General features: G+C 41.6%; 1 protein-coding gene across 2 annotated transcripts; it reads left to right on the top strand.

The window, feature by feature from the left end:
- Positions 1-6,633: 6,633 nt before the first annotated feature.
- On the top strand, positions 6,634-19,298 carry LOC306951223 (UPF0547 protein C16orf87; the record flags this gene model as incomplete). 2 transcript variants are annotated; one of them, XM_079541669.1, is made up of 4 exons in its annotated part: positions 6,634-6,699; positions 10,667-10,763; positions 12,618-12,800; positions 19,180-19,298. In XM_079541669.1, the coding sequence occupies 4 exons, from the start codon at positions 6,634-6,636 to the stop codon at positions 19,296-19,298; spliced, it is 465 nt and encodes a 154-aa protein (XP_079397795.1). The 2 variants fall into 2 exon arrangements, with proteins under 2 accessions (XP_079397795.1, XP_079397796.1); XM_079541670.1 differs by lacking the exon at positions 12,618-12,800.
- Positions 19,299-19,533: the final 235 nt, after the last annotated feature.

Here is a 19,533-nt window from a genome sequence, read left to right as displayed (position 1 = left end):
AGAGTGATAGAGACACTGGAACAGGTTGCCCGGAGAGGCTGTGGATGCTCTCACCTGGAGGCATCCAAGGCCAGGCTGGATGGGGCTTTGAGCAGCCTGGTCTAGAGGGAGGTGTCCTGCCCATAACAGGTATTTGGAACTAGATGATCTTAAAGGTCCTTTCCAACCCAAACCATTCTGTGATTCTATGATTCTATCTTCTTATCTTTTATGTTAACAGCAAAACTCACAGTGACTTCAGGAAAGGTAACCCTCGAGTTGGTATGACTGCGTTTGTACATGCCACTTTGACTTACTGAGGCTTAGCATTCCTACGCATGCAATGAGGAAAAGAAAGCTTAACTTGTGAGCAAAGGTACTGTGAAATTAGTTAATGAATGTTTGTAACACAGTTGTGCAATGACCTATTAAGGATGAAGTGTCTTCTTGTATTCGCTTATGGAAATCTTCCTTTCTCTCACCCCTTGCCCCTGGAGTTGAAGGGCAGATAGCAGGCATAGTCACAGGCTGCTGCTACACCCTGTGGAGGAGCTGTGGCTTTTGCACATTGGCCTGAGATGGTTGATAGGCACAGTCATCGGGCAGCTTATGCAGCTGGTACAAACCATATGAATGCAAGTTTCATAAACTAGACAATGAAGGTGGCACATACTGCTTACCAAGTGTAGTTCTTTGATCCCCAATGGCGTGTTCCATCCTTAGTTGTAAAGAAAGACCATGTTTGGTTTTCTCGCAGACATGAGAAGCTAAAGTGAATTTCACAATGCTATTGAGTACTTGGAGATATGGAACAACAGCAAATGTTTAAATACATGGAAAGCTAGATACAGAGTTGGAGAAAAGCCTTGATAAACAGACCAACAGCTGCTGTCACATGTTTTCATGATGACAGACCTTCAGCAAGCTGCTTATCACGAATGAGTGCATGGTTTAAACCACATGATTATAATAATGATGTGGTGGCTGGATGTTTGTTTTTCTTATGCTGTTTCATTTAAATAAATGCACTGGATAGAAAACTACTCTTAAAATGGCAAAGTGGTTAACTATATGTAAGGAATAATTAATATTTGAATGACATTTGATTTTGATGAGACATCAAGTAAACAAAAAACATGTTGCAAAACGTATGGTTTTTTTAGGCAGAAAGACAAGCTGTTCTCGTGTTCTGTGTTGTACAAGTATGAGAATGAAGAGGACCGTTTCCTCTGGAATACTGCTGATGGTGGTAGTTCAGAATATAATGAGCATCTTCAGAGAAATTACCGTTCTGAGTGTTCTACCAGCTGAACAGAAACCATCAAGATCTTGCCCAGAACTCTGTGCAGTCAGTGGAAAAAGTGCCAGTTCAGTGACTTTGTATCTTAATGTTTACTGCCTCTCATTCTCTTATGATAAGCAAAAATAAAGTCCAATCTCCAACCCAAAGAACAAACCCAAAAGGAAACATGAAACACTTTATAAAATTTTCTTTGTAATAATTGAAAAGGTACTCTATGAAAATAATGAAATTCTATTTTGAATAGGACGCTTTATATACAAAACATTTAAAATAAAACTGCTTGCGTGATTTTGTTGAAACCAAACTGTTCTAAATAATGTGTGAACTGAGTAATTTCGCACACCTGTGATGGAAATTCATGAAACCATGACCTTGAGTCTGCTTCTGGGTTGGTTTTTTTCCCACCTTAACTGAGAAGGTTCGGATACACAAAACACCAAAAACTAGTTGAGTATTTCAGAGGGTCTTTAACAGCCAGGGACTATGAGCTAGAAATGTAAATGTTTCTTTTGAGTTCCAAAGGAAGCACAGTAAGAGTATGGACTTCTTGTGGATTTTGTGCTTGTCGAATTGGAGCTGCACACCAAAATACTGCAGTGTGTAAGAGCCCCGTATGGTAGGCATCCCAGTGAAGGAGAGAATCCTAAGGCCTCCCATAATTCAGATCAGCCAGACTGCATGTGGCAACCACACAGACAAGAAACCATCAAGGACGCAGAACTTCATGTGTAGCTTTTCATCAAATACATAAATGGCATAGCTTTATTATTTCCTCTTTTAAATTAGTGTAAAACATGTTCTAAGTGAGGCTCTGTCTTGCAAAGTACTACTGTTGCTGACATAGAGGTTAGGCATCTGTACTCTTAAAAAAATATTTGTTGCTTTTTCTCAGTGCTGTGTTAAACCTCTAAAGGGATACAAGAGTAGTTTTGACATAGTAGTAATTTTTGACATTCAGAACTCAAAACTCTTGTGTTAATAAGTTAGAATACCCAGAAAAATAGAATAGAATCACAGACCAGCACAGGTTGGAAAGGACTTTGGAAGATCATCAGGCCCAACCTTTAACAGATGTCTGTATGATGAATCTTAAAAATCAGTAGTCTAGCAGTGAGTGCTGTCTTGCTTGTGTTCAATAAGGAAAGAATTTTTATTTTTGTTAAAGTATTTGAACAGCTGTTGCTGACTATTTTATTTGCTCTAAAAAGAAAGGGAGGATACTGTAATAGGACTGTGTTAGTTCTCTTGTATATTCATTAACTCCTTTCCTGGACACTGTCACACACACTGCAGAGCCCCCTGCTGTTAAGGGCCATCCAAAATATTTTTGTATGTTTTGCTTTGCCTGAAACTTCTCAGTTAAAATGAAAAACAAAATCCTGAAATATTTTCCAGGTTCTCATTGCATGATTTCATCTCAATCCAACAACAAATCTGGATGTTTTGCCTATATGAAACGCAACTGTGTTTTTGGCAACGGTCACGGTTTATAGAAAATATAAACTTGTCTTTGTGTATCTGTGGAGAAAGACCTCTGCTGGCAGCAGATCGATGTAGGCTGAAAGCAGTACACACAGCGAGAAGGTAAACAAAACTCACCCTCTGAGAGATCATTTAAATACTGACGAGAAAAGGAACATGGCAAGTTAGCCAATTCAGTTGCTCTGCACACAGCAGAAGCCATAACACAGGGATGGATGCTCACAAGTGCAGAATATCTTCTCACACTCTGTGTGGGAGCTGGACTTGAAGCAACAAATGGCTGTGGAGTCCATAGGCATGAATGCTAAGAATGAGAGAAAGAGTGGGAGAACAGAGAGGCCACAGAGCACCGACATGAGCTGTTAAGAATGAGACTCAAGGAGGAGGGGTGGAAACAAATCAATAGGTCGTACTGTTCTAGGAAAGCATTCTGCACGTGACGAAATGTTTGGCTATTTATTCATCATACAATAATTGTTAGTAAGGATGGAGTGGCATGGCAAACTGAGAATCTTTAGGGGACTTTCTAGGGCATAAATGTAATTTAATTCTGGGAAATGACATAGCAGAAGTCCAGCACTTTTCCTGTTGTTTAGATCGTGACAGATCGTGACAGTGGCAATGTTACTGTAGTAGCACACTGCTGTCTGAGAACACCTACTGTGGTAGGTGTCTGCAGGAAGAGGAATGTGCATATGAGATTCCAATAAGGATGGTATGTATGCAGGAAGGAGACACTGGGCTGAGAATTGGGAAAACTAGATTGAACAAAACTGTACACTGTATATCTTACATTTATCTATGAGAGATAAAGTTAATACTTAGATATGTTCATTGTGATTTAAAATGCAGCATGTAGAAAACTACCCTGAGCATATTTGTGTGGAGAGATGATAGAGTTCAGACATTAGTGTTGAACTACTTTTAATATTTAGGACTTTAAAACTCTTCTAGATACATTTTTTACCATATGTACTATGTATTATGAATGGATTTTTGTTTGCCTGCAATTCATAGCACTCATCCATTCCAGCACTGCTTTCATAACATGAACTGAGCATTACACCTGAAGTCTAACTGCTCTTTGTTCCTGTGGTGTAAATCCTGGTTGCAGAACAGTTTAACAAGCGTCTTCTCTCTTTTACTGTATGCGAGTAGTTTAAATTCGAAACACTCAAATTATGTTATTGTCTTTAATATAAAATATAATGCAGTTGAGACCTGTTCGATCTGTCAGCATTTGTTTTATCAACCAAAGTAAAAAAAATCTTCTGTGCTGCAACAATGTGAAAGCTTCTGCTGGAACCAAATGTGGCATGTAGGACTTCTGGTGGAAAACAAGTAGTAAACCACGTATCAAACAGAGCCTTCTGGTGATTTAAAACTTGTAGCAGTTCTACAGGTAATCAATTCTTTTAAGAAGAATGCAAAACAACAACAAAGAAACAGTACAGTTGGTCTATTACTGGAGTATATATTTTTAGTGTCTTTATTTCATTTACATATATGAATGAATCTATTCATATTCATATTCAAATAGAAAGATCTATTTATATAAAAATGTGAAATCCAATACAGTGAGTACAGTATGTTGTACAAATATGGATCATAATCTAATGCATTTAGGTGGCTCGTGGTGGCTTCATGGAGCCCCTTTCCAACGCAAGGTATGCCCCTCTCCAGTAGGATGTTTTGAGATGGCTTTTCCTTCTTCAGAGCGGTTGCTAAAGAAAGGGTGTAGGAGTATGGAAAAAGTGGGAAAGTGGACCTTAAACAGTTTACTGGTGATTTTAACCCTCCATTTTCCTTGTTTTGCATGTGAAAAACAGCATAGGACCAGAGCTGTATTGCTGTTTTGGCTAGGAGCTCTCTTTGGGGAGCTGCCCTGATAATTACAGAGATAAACTGTCAACAACAGAAGTGGGTAAATGATTGTAAGTGATTGTGCTTGGACCTGGAACTGCAACCTTCCTCTTCAAACGGCTGACTGAGACATCTCTACTCCTTGGGTCATGGTTAGCATGAAATTAAAAAGATTTCTTTTTCAAATTTAAATAAGAACTTTTTTTTACCCTAAAATTGTTACCTGTGAACTTTGTCATGTGAGAAGGTTAACTGTCAGGATTACTGAAAGGAATCACATTTCCAATGCTTAAGGTGGGAGTGCACCTCCTTACTGTTATGATGTTATGTAACTTCCCTATGTTATCTCCTAAATATTCTGATTTTCCTTAGTATAAATAGATGAAATTGGTTGTTCTCTGTGCTGATTAGAGGACATTTCATTTTTTACTGTGTTTATGTTACACACAGCAATAATGTTGCTTAGAAACCTGTAATAAAAGCACATTGCTGATGTAGAGTATGTGTGGGCTTTTATGAATCTGGAACTCCATTTTCTGGTTTCACAGAACCATAAAGCAGTGTCAACAGCTGAGCTGAATAAATCAAGCAAGAGTGAGGCTCCAGACAACATTGCTTGGCAACTGGGAGACCATTATCTGGTCTGTAGAGATGATCAGCAAACCGTGGGAAGGGTAGAGCATTCATCAAGGCCTTCAGCTGTAGCTTTACTCTGTGAGGAGTTAGGAGGAGTGCTGGTCTTCTGCCTGAAGGAAGAGGTATTTTTTCATTTCACAAGCAAGGCAAAGTGATTTGGGCTGTGCTGGCTGATGAATAAATACTCTCTCTGTAGATTCCTGTTTACCAAGAGCTGACCAAATGCCTCAAAATAACTCAGTGATGAGGTAGTAGACAGCAATAAAATTAACCTTTAAAAAGCATTCTCTGAACTGCAGTTAGGTGAATTTCCTTAAAAGAAAAATGCAGAGAGAAGCCTGATTAAGAACACCTCTCCTCCAGTGTTTTTCCTCTGTGTGGAGGTGCAAAAGCCAAGTCCAACTCAAAGCAACCAAATCAGATTCTGTTACAGCGGGCCCAGTGCCAGCCTCGCAGATGCTCCCATTGCTGCCCTGTGGAAGTGTCACAGGCCCAGTGCAGGTCTTTAATATTTGCTGGCAGCTACACTCGGGGCTGTTTTAAACAGAGATCTTCAAAAAAAGAATTTGCTGTCAAGGCTTCGGTGCATTTTTCTCCTGTAGACATCTTGTAGTAAATGAACAAGTATAATTAAAAAAAGAGAAAGCCAAACTCTTAATGGAGGCACTGTCATTCTCTCTTTCCTCTTTAAGATGTAAGCTTTGCACGCAAATACAAAACATTCACACACTGTTGCACAGCTCTAACTTTTTGCAGTGGAAGTATTTCAAACTGCTATTTTTCTTTTAAAGTGTGTAAGAAATGTAAAAGCGCAGCTAGGTTAGGTTACGCTATTAATAATTGCGGGCGGGAGCGACAGAAGATCCACGCTCCTGTAAGGACGCACCACTGCGAGCACGGCGAGCCTCACAGGCGCGAGCGAACAGCTGAGGCGGGAGGCCGCAGCGCCGAGCCCCGCTGCCGGTGGGCGGCTCTGGAGATCGGCTCTCGCGCCCGTTGCTGAGCTCCCGAGCAGCCGCTCCTGCCCTCCACAGCCGAGCCGCGCCGATCCGCGGCCGTTAAGCGGACCCGCGCCCCCATGTGCACACAGCCAATCTGGGGGTGCGGACGGCTCCTCGCGCACGCGCCCCGCCTCGGTTGCCGCCGGGTGGGCCGGGCTTCAACGGCGGCGTCGGGGAGGTGGAGCGGCTCCTTTGTGGGCGCCGGGCCGGGCCAGGCCCCGCGGAGGCCGCGCTCGCTGCCGTTGGTGCGCGCTCCCGGCTGGCGCCGCGCCCCCGCCTTCCTTTCCTCCCGCCCTCCTCGGCCGCCGAGGGGCGGGGCGGCGGCGCTCCGGCGGCAGCAGCAGCAGCAGAGCAGCATCAGTAGCGAGCATGTCGTCGAGCAGGGCCAAGAAAGTGAAGATGGCCACCAAGTCGTGCCCGGAGTGCGACCAGCAGGTGAGGCGGGGCGTGGCGCGGCGCGGCGCGGCGCGGCGCGGGAGCCGCCCTGTCCCGTCCCGTCCTGTCAGCCGTCCCACGCCTGGCGCCCGGCCGCTTTGCCCTCAGTGCCCGTGTACTCGGCGCTCACCGCCGCCCGGCTGGCACGGCAGCCCTGCCGCTGGGGCTGTGGCTGAGAGCGGGGCGAGCCGCGGGTGTGCGGGGCTTCGACGCCGCTTCGGTGCCCCCGGCCCCGCGCCTCGGCGTGCAGCGCGGCCGCTGCCCGTGCAGGGGCTTCCCGCTGAGCCCCGCCGCTCTTCCTGTTTTCTGTCAGCTCCTCTCGCCTGTGGCTGTCTCTCGATGTACGTGCTGTAGAATACGCGTTTGTGACGGTAACGCCAGAAGCTGCTGGCTGAGCTGCTTGGTTTTCTGAAAGGAGGAAGATCTGCACCGTTTATAGCAGCGTTTGTATGAAGCACGGAGTTGTTGCCTTTGCAGTCGCCGGTTGTGTGTACCGTGCTTCTCTCGCTGTGATAGTTAGCTTATGCCAAAGGATTCTGTGACATGCAGCGTTGCTTAGGCATTGGTATTGTTTAGTAACGACAAAATATATCAAAATACAGTTAACTTTGTAATTTATACAGTGCAGCCCGTCCCCAGCATGACTCGCGTGCCTGGGACCGGTCCGGATCGCTCACTGTGCTGCTTTCTCATGGAGCAGTTTAGAAGGAGCAAAACTGGGAGCTTTGCTGTAATTCCTCCCGTGTGGTCCCAACGTGCGTGCAGTGTTGTTTGCTCCCACCGCAGTTGTGCTCAGCATACGAAGTGCAATTATTGTGCTTCAGCGTGAGCAGCAGTTGGGCTGTTGGCATATTATATGTTTGCCTTCACGTCCACTTCCTACTGGTGATGATGTTACTCATAAAAGCAGGCCGGCTCATTTCAGCCTTGCTGGAACAATAGCACAGCGCTACAGAAGGCTGCCGTGGGGCTCGGGTAGGGGAGAAGGCTTTCCCATGTAATTATGGGAAACACATTTCTGTTTGATCCTGGAACATGACCGGTATCCCATTTTCAGTTAAAACCTAAAACAAAAAGCTCTCACACTGCTTGCTGAACAAATTCTAAAAAAATCACTTGTTCTGACTTGCATGGTTTCTGTAATGTTCCTTTGCATCCCGGAGCAGCTGCAGGCGTTACGCTGCGTGGGGCACCCTTTCATGTTTTAAGCAATGCATGAACCACTGCAGCTGCTCACATGTTGAGTACGTCACTGCAGTGCTGTTTCTGAGAAAAGGAAGCTATGTGCCAAGTTCTGATATTAGGTCGGTGAAAGAAGAAATGGAAATGAGTGAGAAGTTGAGTATGAGATAGGTGTTTTTTGTTTTGTTCATTTAATTTAACGTAAATGACAAACTACCAATACGAGGAAGGGCAAATAATATTACAGACTTTTAAAGCTGATGCTGGAACTTTGTTCCGCTCCTTAGAACTAAACCAGATGATGTGCATGTGAGCACAGACATGTTATTAACAGGTCTTCCATGGCTGGCAAGGAATTATGTGCGTCTTGGCCTGGCACAAGAATTACTCATCAGGCCTTGCTTTCCAAGACCAGAAGCTAAAACCTTGCCTCACAATGCCTGGATCTTTAAAGCTTCTCTTGGAAGCAAGGTGCTTTGCCCCAGCGCAGCTCATCGGCCCTCTGCATGGTGGGAAGGCCCCTTGGTGGCCATGTCTTGTACCAGCATTTATTTCTTGCATAAACAAGGGCTTGGTGTGTTACAAGTGATATGAGTGGAAACACTTAGACAGCCACAGATATTACAGTATAATGCTGAGTAATGTTTCTTAGGCTTTTAAACTTTTTTTTTTCCCTGACATTTAGATGATATGTAATTGCCATTTAGTATCTTTGGTTTTTATTGTGTTGCTTTTTCTGTTACAGAGTTTTGATTGTATTTTCACAGCCCCAGTAAACGAGGGAGCCTGAAATCCTTGCGGTCATTTATTGGAAATAATTAACCTTAATTTACCTTTGAGTGATCTTTCTTGTATGAGAAACTCAATTTGTTTTGGTTAGAAAAACATTGAACAGACTCAAATAGCATTTGCAGGACTGTGCTGCCTCAATGATTGCTGGGGGATGGTTTGTGTAGTAAGTAATTTTCGGAGGATAATTGAGAGCCTTGGGTGAATAAGCCCCTTCCCACGTGCTCCTGTCCCCAAACATTAGTCCCACCTACATGCCTAACCTATAACAATATTGCTCTGTCAAACACTATGAAGTTAATTGGGAAAAAAAACCATTGTGTTTCCTCTAGTTCCCATTGGTTGTCCTCCACCAGTGGTGATTTATTTATTTATAATTTTGGCAGAGCCAAGGGAGGTAATTATTGGAGTGATCCAGGTGTTCAAATGTGGGTTCATAATGTAAACAAACCTGAACAATGCAGATGAAGTGTCTGCTGAGTAGTGTTTCTATACTCTCCTCTTGAGATGTGAACAGTGGGATAAGAGCGCACATAAGCCTGCTAACTTTGATTTTAGGGTTAAGTAAAGCTTGATTAGATTGTTTTTAATGTCAGTGTTCCCATTAAAGGGAGTAACCATGTCTGTAGTTACCTGGGCTGCATCAACTCAGTCAGTCACTCATCCTGAGATGATGTTCAGGAGTTGAGATGTGCTGAAGGAAGCAGAATGCTTATTTATTCTGAGTAACAAGTTCCTCTTTAAAATTAATGCACTGCTTTCACATTTGTGTCTTAGCCAGTTGAATACTGGAAACCTTCATATGCATGTCTGGTAAAATTCAGCAGACGGTCGTCAGTCTGTACTCCTTGCAGTTTCAGTGAATGCTGGCAAACTTGTAGAGGCCTGTCTTAACTTGGGAAGGTACCTCCTGCTTCTTTTCCCCACTCTCCTGCTTCAACGTGGTTTGTTTTTAATGGTGTTATTTAAGTCTATTCCAAATTTTTTTTTTATGGTTGCTTTAATTTGCGTTTTCAGCCTTAAACCTAATCAAGGTTAGATGGGTTATTCTGTGCTATTTTAAAACATCTTGAAAGACTTGGCTTTAGGTGAAGATGACAAATGACAAATGATGTCGTTTATCAGCATTGCCTTTTTAAATTGTTCAGAGTAAATTTTGGTCATATTTCTTGTAAGCACAGCATTTCCAAATTCTTGCACCTTGGTTCAAATTGCCTGTGGCAGTGTGCTGCTCTGGGCTGCTCTGCTGGTTGAGGGAAGCTCTGTGGCCTCTCAGGCTCTGTCTGCAGCCAGCTTTGGGCGAGCTGTGGCAAGTTACGTGTGTTTTGGGTTAACTGGTCCTTCTGAAGCTCCCCGGCCTTGTCTGCAGCCCTATGGAAGAGTGGTAGGAACGCATGTGTTTCACTTCAGGCTCTGTTGTGCCTCTCATGCTAAGCTGCTGTGCTGATGAAGGGGTTGGTTTTGATTGTTTCTGGGGGTGAATGTGTTCTAAATGCACTGATGATTTTAACTTATGCTTTCTTTCCCCTTCCCCCCCTCCCCGTATTTTGTTTTTGTTTAATAAGTGAGGGAAGGAATGCTGGGAGTGGCTTACTGCTATGGCTGGGGATAATTGTGAGCTCCAAAAGAAAACGTGCTTCTATTCTAATTCATCCCTGGTTTGATGCCCTCACTTTTCCTCACCCCTTCCTGCCAGCTTGGGGAAAAGGGCTCACTGTACAACACATGGCAGTGTTGTGTTCTGTGCTTGTTTTCTGCATGACAACTGCATGAAGAGAAGGCTTAGTGGGTGATTAACAGCAGAACCTGGTTTGACTACTTTCAAATATAATATGTGATGGTCTAGACTGTAGTTTTTCAGTAAAAACTAAATATGAAGAGGTAGCTCTGTGCGGATGGAATGCAAGATACTGTTGTGTGGGGGTTTTTTTCATCATATATAGGAATTTGGTCATAATTCAAAATGTTCTGAAATACTTTTCTTTTGCTCTCTCAGGTTCCTGTTGCATGTAAATCGTGTCCCTGTGGCTACATATTTATTAGTCGAAAACTCTTGCATGCTAAACGTGCAGAGAGATCGCCACCCATTACAGGTAATACTTACAAAGATATGGAAGAATGTGATAATAGCTCTTCTGCTTTATTTCTTGGAAGCAAAGAGCAGTGTTTTGTGCCTCTGTGCAAACTGGCTGCTGTCAGTTCACTTTCCTTTGAATTTGTGCACAGTAATCTTAATGTAATAGTTTTTCTTCAGTTTTAATGGGGAAAATGTGGTGGTTTTGGTCTTACATCCCTTATACTTGCAGTATTGGCATTTATTCTGTGTACACTTAGCTGCTCACATTAGTCACTATGCAAAACAATCCCTTACAGAAAGCTTTCTGTTAATGTTTTGAAAATAAACGTCTGCATACGTCAAAGGGATCTGATTTCAGAGTGCATGCTGATTGAAGCTGGGTTTTCTGAAAGTAACTGTTTTTTCTTTAAGTTACACTGAGTTTTGCTTACTCACGAGCACTAGAATGGCACTGCATAAATGTGGTGACATGTCTAATTTAAAACCAGGTACATCTTGCTTCTTTCTGCATGGTTAAATCTTAAAAGTCCATTTTGTGTCCAATCCAATTTCTTTTGTTTTTGAAGTGCATGCTGAAACATTGGTTGAGTATGCATTCTATCATAATTAACATTCTCCTTGTGTCCAATTTTTATCACTTCCTCAAGTCTAGTAGGAATTAGTGAGATCAAGCACCTGTTGAGGAATTTTGTTTTTAATATTGATGTATGCTTTTTTTTCTAAATTATCCAAGAAGTCTACAAAACTGAACTTAAGAACTTGGTATTTTTGTATTGATATTCTGAAGGGCCCTTGTAGTTCAAAAGCTAGTAGGAATTATATGATTATATGCTAGATTACAGTATAGAACAGGTAATGCAATCTGTGCTATTGTCTGGAAGGGCTGATGATTTTTCTCTCCCGCTCCCCAGTTGTTTTAAATACAAGTTACCAAATTAAGTTGATGGCCATAGTTTGATAGAGCAAAGCACCTGCATAATTCGGCTTTGTATGTGTGAAATACAACTTTTGAATTAAGATCAATGACAGGTTAATGTGCTGTCCAGTCTGTAAGTAGCCTGTCTATGTAAATGAGGTGATAGAATCAGAAGGAAGTTGATTCCCCAGGAAGATTTTGCTCGTAAATGGAACTGCAACTTTTTTTACCATGTAGTTACTGCAAAATGGAGCTGCAGCCTTGCAAATGTTCAACCAGTTTGCATTGAATAGTTTGTGGTGGTTGTGTACTATTTTCACTACTCAAGCTCACTAATCTGTACTTAACTTTTCAGTGAAACGCATGTAAATGCCCTTTGATGTGTAGGAAGGTGATACACCTGTTCAGCATCAAGTGAAATGAGACTTGATCTTAGGCTGAGGTTGGTGGGGGAGTGATGGTGGGGGTTTGGTGGCTGAGTAATGACATCTAACGATAGCATCCTTGAATCAGTATCTCTTGTCTGAGCAGTGGGAACAATTTCAGTATTTGTATCAGAAGTATTTTACTATAGGTCAGCTATGTGATAAATCATACATTTTTAACTTATTCTTCAATAATGAAAATGCATGTAGTGTCTTGATGGCTGTGTTCTGGAGAGTTTTTTTCCCGCATCTTGTAATGGGAAGCTAAGAACTGGTGTTCTAGTGAATGTCATATGTTTCCAAATGTTATTTATATTTGAATGAATTAAAAGCTCAATCCATGTAATCAAGAAGTATAGTGTAATTTTGCATCTGACACCTTAATTTCTGCATGGATGTAATGAATTAGACCTGTGACTGTTGTGAAGAGAAGTAAAGGAAAAAAAGTTGGATGGGTGAGTGCTGAGAGTAAGTTATGAGCAAAGATGAGGACAACTGCAGATCACATCATCTCTATTCATTTGCACAGAAAACAAGAGTGAGGCCAAAAGGAGACGGACGGAGAGAGTTAAGCGAGAGAAGATAAATTCTGCGGTAAATAAAGACTTAGAAAACCGAAAGAGATCGAGGTCTAACAGCCATTCAGATCATAGCAGACGAGGAAGAGGAAGACCTAAGAGTGCCTCAGCCAAAAAGCACGAGGAAGAAAGAGGTATGAGAACTGGAGAAGTATTCACTGGGTTCTGTTTCTGTTAAGATTTTTTTTACCATTACTATCAATAAACTTCTATAGCATTCTTTAGAGTAACTGGGCTAGGTCAGTCAGTACCACATGTAATATGGGGAAGGGAATTTGGTTTTATGAAGTTTTGGTGCTTGATTGGAAGGAATTCCTAGTAATTAAATCAGTATTTTTTAGTCACCATACCCAGTTTTATCATGTAGATTGAAAGCCCTGGAACTGTAATGCTTAGTGTTTTTTTGTTTTTTTTTGTGATCCACTATTCTAGATCACAAGAACAAACAACATGGTCGCTGTTGTCAGAGTGATTAGGTGACAACATTGCTTAAAAAAAAAAGCAAAACACAACTGGAGACTCTTTAGGGAGCCCAAAGCAGAAAGGGCGTGTTAAAGTCATTGCAGCGACTTGATTCCAGGTTTTTACATAATATCTCCCAGGAAAGAATGCCTCCTTACTTATTAAGATGCCCACTGTTTTTAATCTTTATACAAGAGACTTCTACGTGCACTGGAGTGATTCTGGAGTCCTTCAGGCATGTGGCTATCACTTAAGACTTCCATCTTTGAACCTGTTGGTATTACATTTGCTATTGTTGTTGCTTGTGGCTTGCTGATGTCTGCACCTTCACGGAATTTGAAGCTTCCCTGTTTATTATTGATCTGAACTGAACTCTGTCTATGTGCACCTGTAGGATCATTTCTAGACACTTTTCTGAGAGTCTAATTCATGCACAGCTTTGGTTTGAAAATTCTGCAAGCTTTTTGAGTTGCTTTCTGAGAGTAAGTTGTTTTTTTTCATATCCCATGAAAGAGAGGAAAGCAATCTAAGCAATCAAAAGAGGAAATCCATTCTGCATGCATGTTTTGTAGTGTCTTAAAAGCAATAATTTGAAAGCATGAGGAATATCTAGAAAACTAGGCCAAATATTTTTGACCTCTTGCTGCATACTGTGGAGTGTGTGAGAATATACCAGTGTTCTGAGATGGAAAATGAGAAATATAGATGTAGTGAGGCCTTTATGTAAGAATGCAGATGCACGCATGTGTGGGGTTTTTGTTGTTATTGTCACGTGTCACTTAAGAAGATTGCCTTCATCTACTTGATCTTTAATGGAGCTGTGACTACTGCACCAGCTCTGCAGAAGAGGTCAAAGAAGAAACAGCAGCAGAGCTCGAGTCTATGCCTCCTTGAAATACATTAGCTCATCCCTAGTACAACACACTTAGTTGGCTAGGAATAAGTGGGCATATGATCTTTCCTACTTCTGGTTAATGTACAAGTAAAAAAAAATAGCCAATAATCGGCTGCAATGTCTATAAAAATGAATTTGGCAGAGCACTCCTCATAACATAAGAGATTTCTCTAAAACAAATTAACACTGAAATTTCCATTTTTGTGGTTTATAAAATTGGCTGAACTGTTATGTGGGGAGTAATTAGTGGAAATTTTAAAAATATTCTTTCTTTTCTGGTCTTGCTGCTTGATAGTGTTTTTTAATGTGGAAGCATACTAAGCAACTGTAATTCTTCTGCTCCAGTTGAGGTGATTTTTGTGTGACCTGCTCAACTATCAGCGCACTGAGAGCATTTGATGTCGGCTTGGGTAGGACTTCGAGCAGTGTTAACCTTGTGAAAGATGTCCCTGCCTATGGCAAGAGGGATTGGACAGATAACCTTTGAGAGTCCCCTGCAGCCCAAATCATTATTTGATTCTTTGGAAGCTGGCTCTGGATTATCTTGAATTAGATATTAAGTACTTTATTTCCTTTGATTATATATTGGTGGGACATTTTGGGTACGGCTTGATTGCCACCGGTGATTGTGTTCCTTTTCTCTTTTTTTCTGCCAAAAAAAACCCCAAAGAAATAAAAATAAAAATAAAAAAATCAAAACTGGAAAAAAAAGCCACTGCTTGTAAGTTTGTAGGTATTTGGTTAGGCTTCTGCATTACCTTTCGGGTGGACAGAGAGCACCTAAATTAGAATAGCAGGCAGATATTTTGTCTGTCTGAAGACCACCCAGCTGTGAGAATTTCCTTCCTGAAGGCATCTGTAGCTTTGCTTCTGTGATTGCTTAATACTCTTTTAATATGAAGTATGCTTTCCCCCAGTTATGTCTGCACTTTCGGCCAGTTCTTTTGTTTCCTTCCTGACTGGTTCACATTAGAGCTGCAGAATTAAGCATCAATTAAGAGGAATGGGAGATTCAAAAGGGCTTTTTAAAATAATCTCTTTTTCCTCTAGATTCAGTAAGAAGGGGAGGGGAAGAGAGGAAGATGACATAGAATGAGGGGATGTGGTAGAGGGCTGGGACCCAAAGGAGATGCTTCTGTCATGTTTCAAAGTGATGCGATAACCCTGGGAAATAAGAACTCCTCAATAAAAGCCTGATTTTTGTCAGGATTGTCAGTGTTTGTTTTTTGGTTTTTTTTTTTGGTCAAGATCTGCAATATATTTTGTAAACAAAAACACTTCATAATAATCTGCTATTGATTTTGCTGCTGTTGTGGCATAAGCTGATTTTGCTATGTGGGGCTGCAGTGCAGAGCTGGGCTGGTTCGCAGGCTGCCTTCTTATGTACATAACAGCTTTGCTGTTTATCAGCTGTGAGTCTTATTACAGATATTTATGTTTCAGTACCCTGATACTGTTTCAGCTGAAGTAGTAAAATAGCTTGAACAAAGTTTTCCCTTCCTTGCAATTTGTTATTCTATCATTTGTGCATTTGTTTACTCAGGGTGCACAGTTGAAGTAGTGCTGTCTCGGATAGAAAGAATTCTTAGAATCTCAGCACTTTGGATTTTGAATCCATGCAAAATTTATGAGGGAGCAGAGTCCACGTTTGGTTTATGCACAGGGGACAATTTAAAGGTCTGTGGGTCCAGAACATTGCATAAGATCTAGGAATGATTCTAGAAAGACTGAGTATTTTCACCTAAGTATCCTCTTTGTTGTACGGAAAGGACTTGATATTTTTAATGTATTACATAAATGGTATTGTGATTTTGTAAGACAGTCTTTTGCTAATAATAGAGAAGTGAGTCAAAACTACTTTCAGATAGGAATGTGAAGTGGAAAGTTTTGATGCTGTCTGTAGAAACCATGGTATCCTATGAATAGCTTATAACAAAATGTCAGCCAGATGCAAGTTCTTCACTAGTTGCTGATGAAAAATGAAATGATCTTGATGCATAAAGCTTACAGACTCGTGTTAATCCTCAATACCGTTTGATATAAAGATTTCAATGGATTCTTTGAAGTGGAAGTTTCTCGGGACTGGCTCGCACACCAGAAGGGGCAGGAAGGAAGGGAAATCTTGGGAAATCTGCTTGGCCAAGTCGTCTGAAATCTATTAACATTAAATGGGGCGAGGGGGGATGTTTTTAATTTTTCTGTGTACTGACATTCTGGGTTTGTTGGGATGAGGAAGTCTGGGGGAAAAAAAAGAAAAGGGGAGGCCTTTAGATAAGAAAACGGGAAAGGTTAATATGAAATGAGTAGTGTGTGCATAGTGGCTGTACTGAGAACAACTCATTTTTATATTTATAAATATATAGCTTTAAAATATATTATATATATATAAATATATATTTTATATATTTTTATATATATTTTATATATATTAACATTGTTAATATATCTGGATCAGAGATGAACAGCTGTTAGCTTGTTGATTAAGCCACCATTATTTTCTTGTATTTCTTCTTGTATTGCATTTTTTTGTATTTCTTGTATCCGTCACTGGTTTAGGTGTGTAGGTGAAGCAGTATGCTGGAGTGTGCTGTGGTCAAGAGTGTGTGTCTGTATGTTAATGAGATAAGGGATCAGGTGAACATGTATTGTGATTGTAAATTAGTCCGGGGCACTGTCGAATGTGGAGTAGAAGTGGAGCTTCAGAGTTGAAAACTGCAGTCAAAGATCAGGTTTGCAACTGCTCAAGGAGCCTAAATGTCCACAAGTCTGTGAGTCCTGCTGAGATATATTCCCAGAATCCCAAAGGAATTGGCTGACATAGTTACTAAGCCATGCTCAATGACGTTTGCAAAATCATGGTGGTCAAGTGAGGGCTCTGGAAAAAAGGCAGCGTCACATCCAATTTTAAGAAGGGTAGAAAGGATGACCCAGGGAGCTACCGACCTGTCAGCTTCACCTCAGTGCTGGGGAACATCATGGAGCAGATCCTCCTGGAAGCTATGCTAAGGCATATGGAAGAAAAGGAGGTGATACGGGATGACTGGCATGGCTTAGTCAGGGGCAGGGGCTGTCTTACCAAGCTTTCTGCTTTTTATGATGGTGTAACTGCGTTAGGAGACAAGGAAAGAACTAATGATGTAATCTGTCTGGACTTTAGTAAGGCCTTTGGCACAGTCTCATATAAGATCCTTCTCTCCAAATTGATAAGATATGGATTTGATGGGTGGACTGTTTAATGGATGAGGAACTGGCTGTGAGATCATACCAGAGAGTGGTAGTCAATGGCTGAATGTCTGAGTGGAATCAATGACAAGTGCTGTCCCTCAGGAGTCAGTACTTGGGCTGGTGCTCTCTAACATCTTCATCAACGACATCGACAATGGGATCGAGTGCACCCTCAGCAGATTTGCAAATGACACCAAGCTGTGTGGTGAAGTTGATGTGCCTGAGGGATGGGATGCCATCCACAGGGACCTAGATGGGCTCGAGCTGCGGGCCCAAGAAAACCTCATGAGGTTCAACAAAGCCAAAAGCAAGGACTCACACCTGGGTTGGGGCAACCCGTGCTATCAGTAAAAGCTGGGGAATATAAGGATACAGTACTGCCCTTCTAAAAAGGACTTGGGGGTACTGGTGGATGGCAAGCCAAACATAAGCCAACAATGTGCACAGAAAGTCAACTGTATCCTGGGCTGCATCAAAAGAAGTGTGGCTAGCGGGTCAAGGGAGGTGATCCTGCCCCTCTGCTCTGTACTGATGAGACCTAATGTGGAGCACTATCTCTGTATTTGGAGTCCTCAGTACAGGAGAGGTGTAGACTTGTTGGAGTGCATCCAGAGGAGTGCCACAAAAATGATCCAGGGGATGGAACACCTTACTGTTGGGATAGGCTGAGAGCTGGGTCTGTTCAGCCTTGAGATGAGAAGGCTCCGGGACATCTGATGGCAGCCTTTCATTGTCTAAAGAAGAGCTATAAGAAAGAAGAAGACAGACTCTTTAGCAGGGTCTGCTGTGACAAGACAAGGGGGAAATGGTTTCAAACTAAAAGAAGGAAGACTTAGATTGGCAGTAAGGAAGAACTTTTTTATAATAAAGGTGGTGAGGTGCTGGCACAGGTTGCCCAGAGAGGTGGTGGAGCCTCATCCATGGAGACACCCAAAGTCAGGCTGGATGGAGCTCTGAACATCAAGCTGTAGAACTACGCGGCCTTTAAAGATCCTTTTGAACTCAAATGATTCTATGATACTGTAAAAACAATCTTTAGAACTATATTTTGTGTGTATTGCTCTCTTCTGTGTCTACAAGGCTGGTCTTATGCTGACAAAACTTTTTTTATTGTTTTCTTTTGCTTTCTCTGAGTTGTAAGATACCTGTGGCTAGCTAAACTTAAGTATAAATAGGCATGATCTAGAATAAGTGGTATTTTTGAAAGCAGTGTTCTGAGTTTTGGCGTGTGCTACGGAGTAAGTTAGTTAAGCAAGCACCCTTGCTTACCGTTATGTGTCTGCATCCCTGAAACAAGACAGCGTTTTCAGAGAAAGCTGAGGGGCTTTCCCTTGCTTACTCAGGTTTTAGTGTTGTTCCATATCTGGGATAAAATTGAAAGTCTCTAATACAGAAAGTTCAGAAATGATTGTGGTAGCAAATTGGGATCCTTGTGCTGTTTGGACTTGGGCACTGTAGTTCATGTCTTCGTTGCTCAGATGTAAAATGAGGGTACAAATGTTGTAGTTAATGAGGATATTGTGAAATGTCATTGTTTTTTAGGATGGGGGCTGTTTTTGTAAAAGCAAAACAAACACAGCAAAACAACCCAACCAACAAAATCACCACCAGGAAACCAAACCCCAGTAAACCTGGAGGAACACTTGAGTTCAGTTTTGTGCCAGGAATCAATCTAATGTTAGTGACTCATTCTTCCTTAGTCATTAAAGAATAGAAATTCAGTCATGCTTTTGGGTGACTAATTCTGTGACTCTGCTAGCACCTTTGTGTGCCTCCCTCCCTTCCTTATCTCTCAGTCCCTCCCCAAGCAGGAGTTGTCAAACTTCTTTGTAATTCCTGTAGGCATTATAATATTGTAAGTTACATAGTAGTTAATTTAACTTCAGATAATGGAAAAAGCTTCTAATAGTGACTTTTTTTTTCTTCTACAGAGAAACAAGAAAAAGAAGTTGACATGTATGCTAACCTTTCAGATGAAAAGGCCTTCGTATTTTCAGTGGCCTTGGCGGAAATAAACAGAAAAATTATCAATCAAAGACTTATTCTGTAACTTGTAAGCACAGTCTGATGCATTTATATACGGAATGACTAGCATATTTCCAAGGTGTCATGGACTCTCGGAAAGCGTGTTGTCTGCGCCAGTAAGGATCGTAGTATTTCCTGTTAAAATTCTGCTGCTGTTTTTGGAAATCACATTCTGTCTCTGCAAGTGAGAAAGGAAGTGTTCTCAAGATTGTGCTATGGAAATCAGAAAGCAGAAGTGTTTTATGCCTTGAAGACAAATA

Source organism: Tetrao urogallus, assembly GCF_951394365.1.
Source record: "Tetrao urogallus genome assembly, chromosome: 12".
NCBI classification, from domain to species: Eukaryota; Metazoa; Chordata; class Aves; order Galliformes; family Phasianidae; genus Tetrao; species Tetrao urogallus.
Note: the sequence above shows the minus strand (reverse complement) of the source record. Positions and strands in the feature narration are given on the sequence as shown.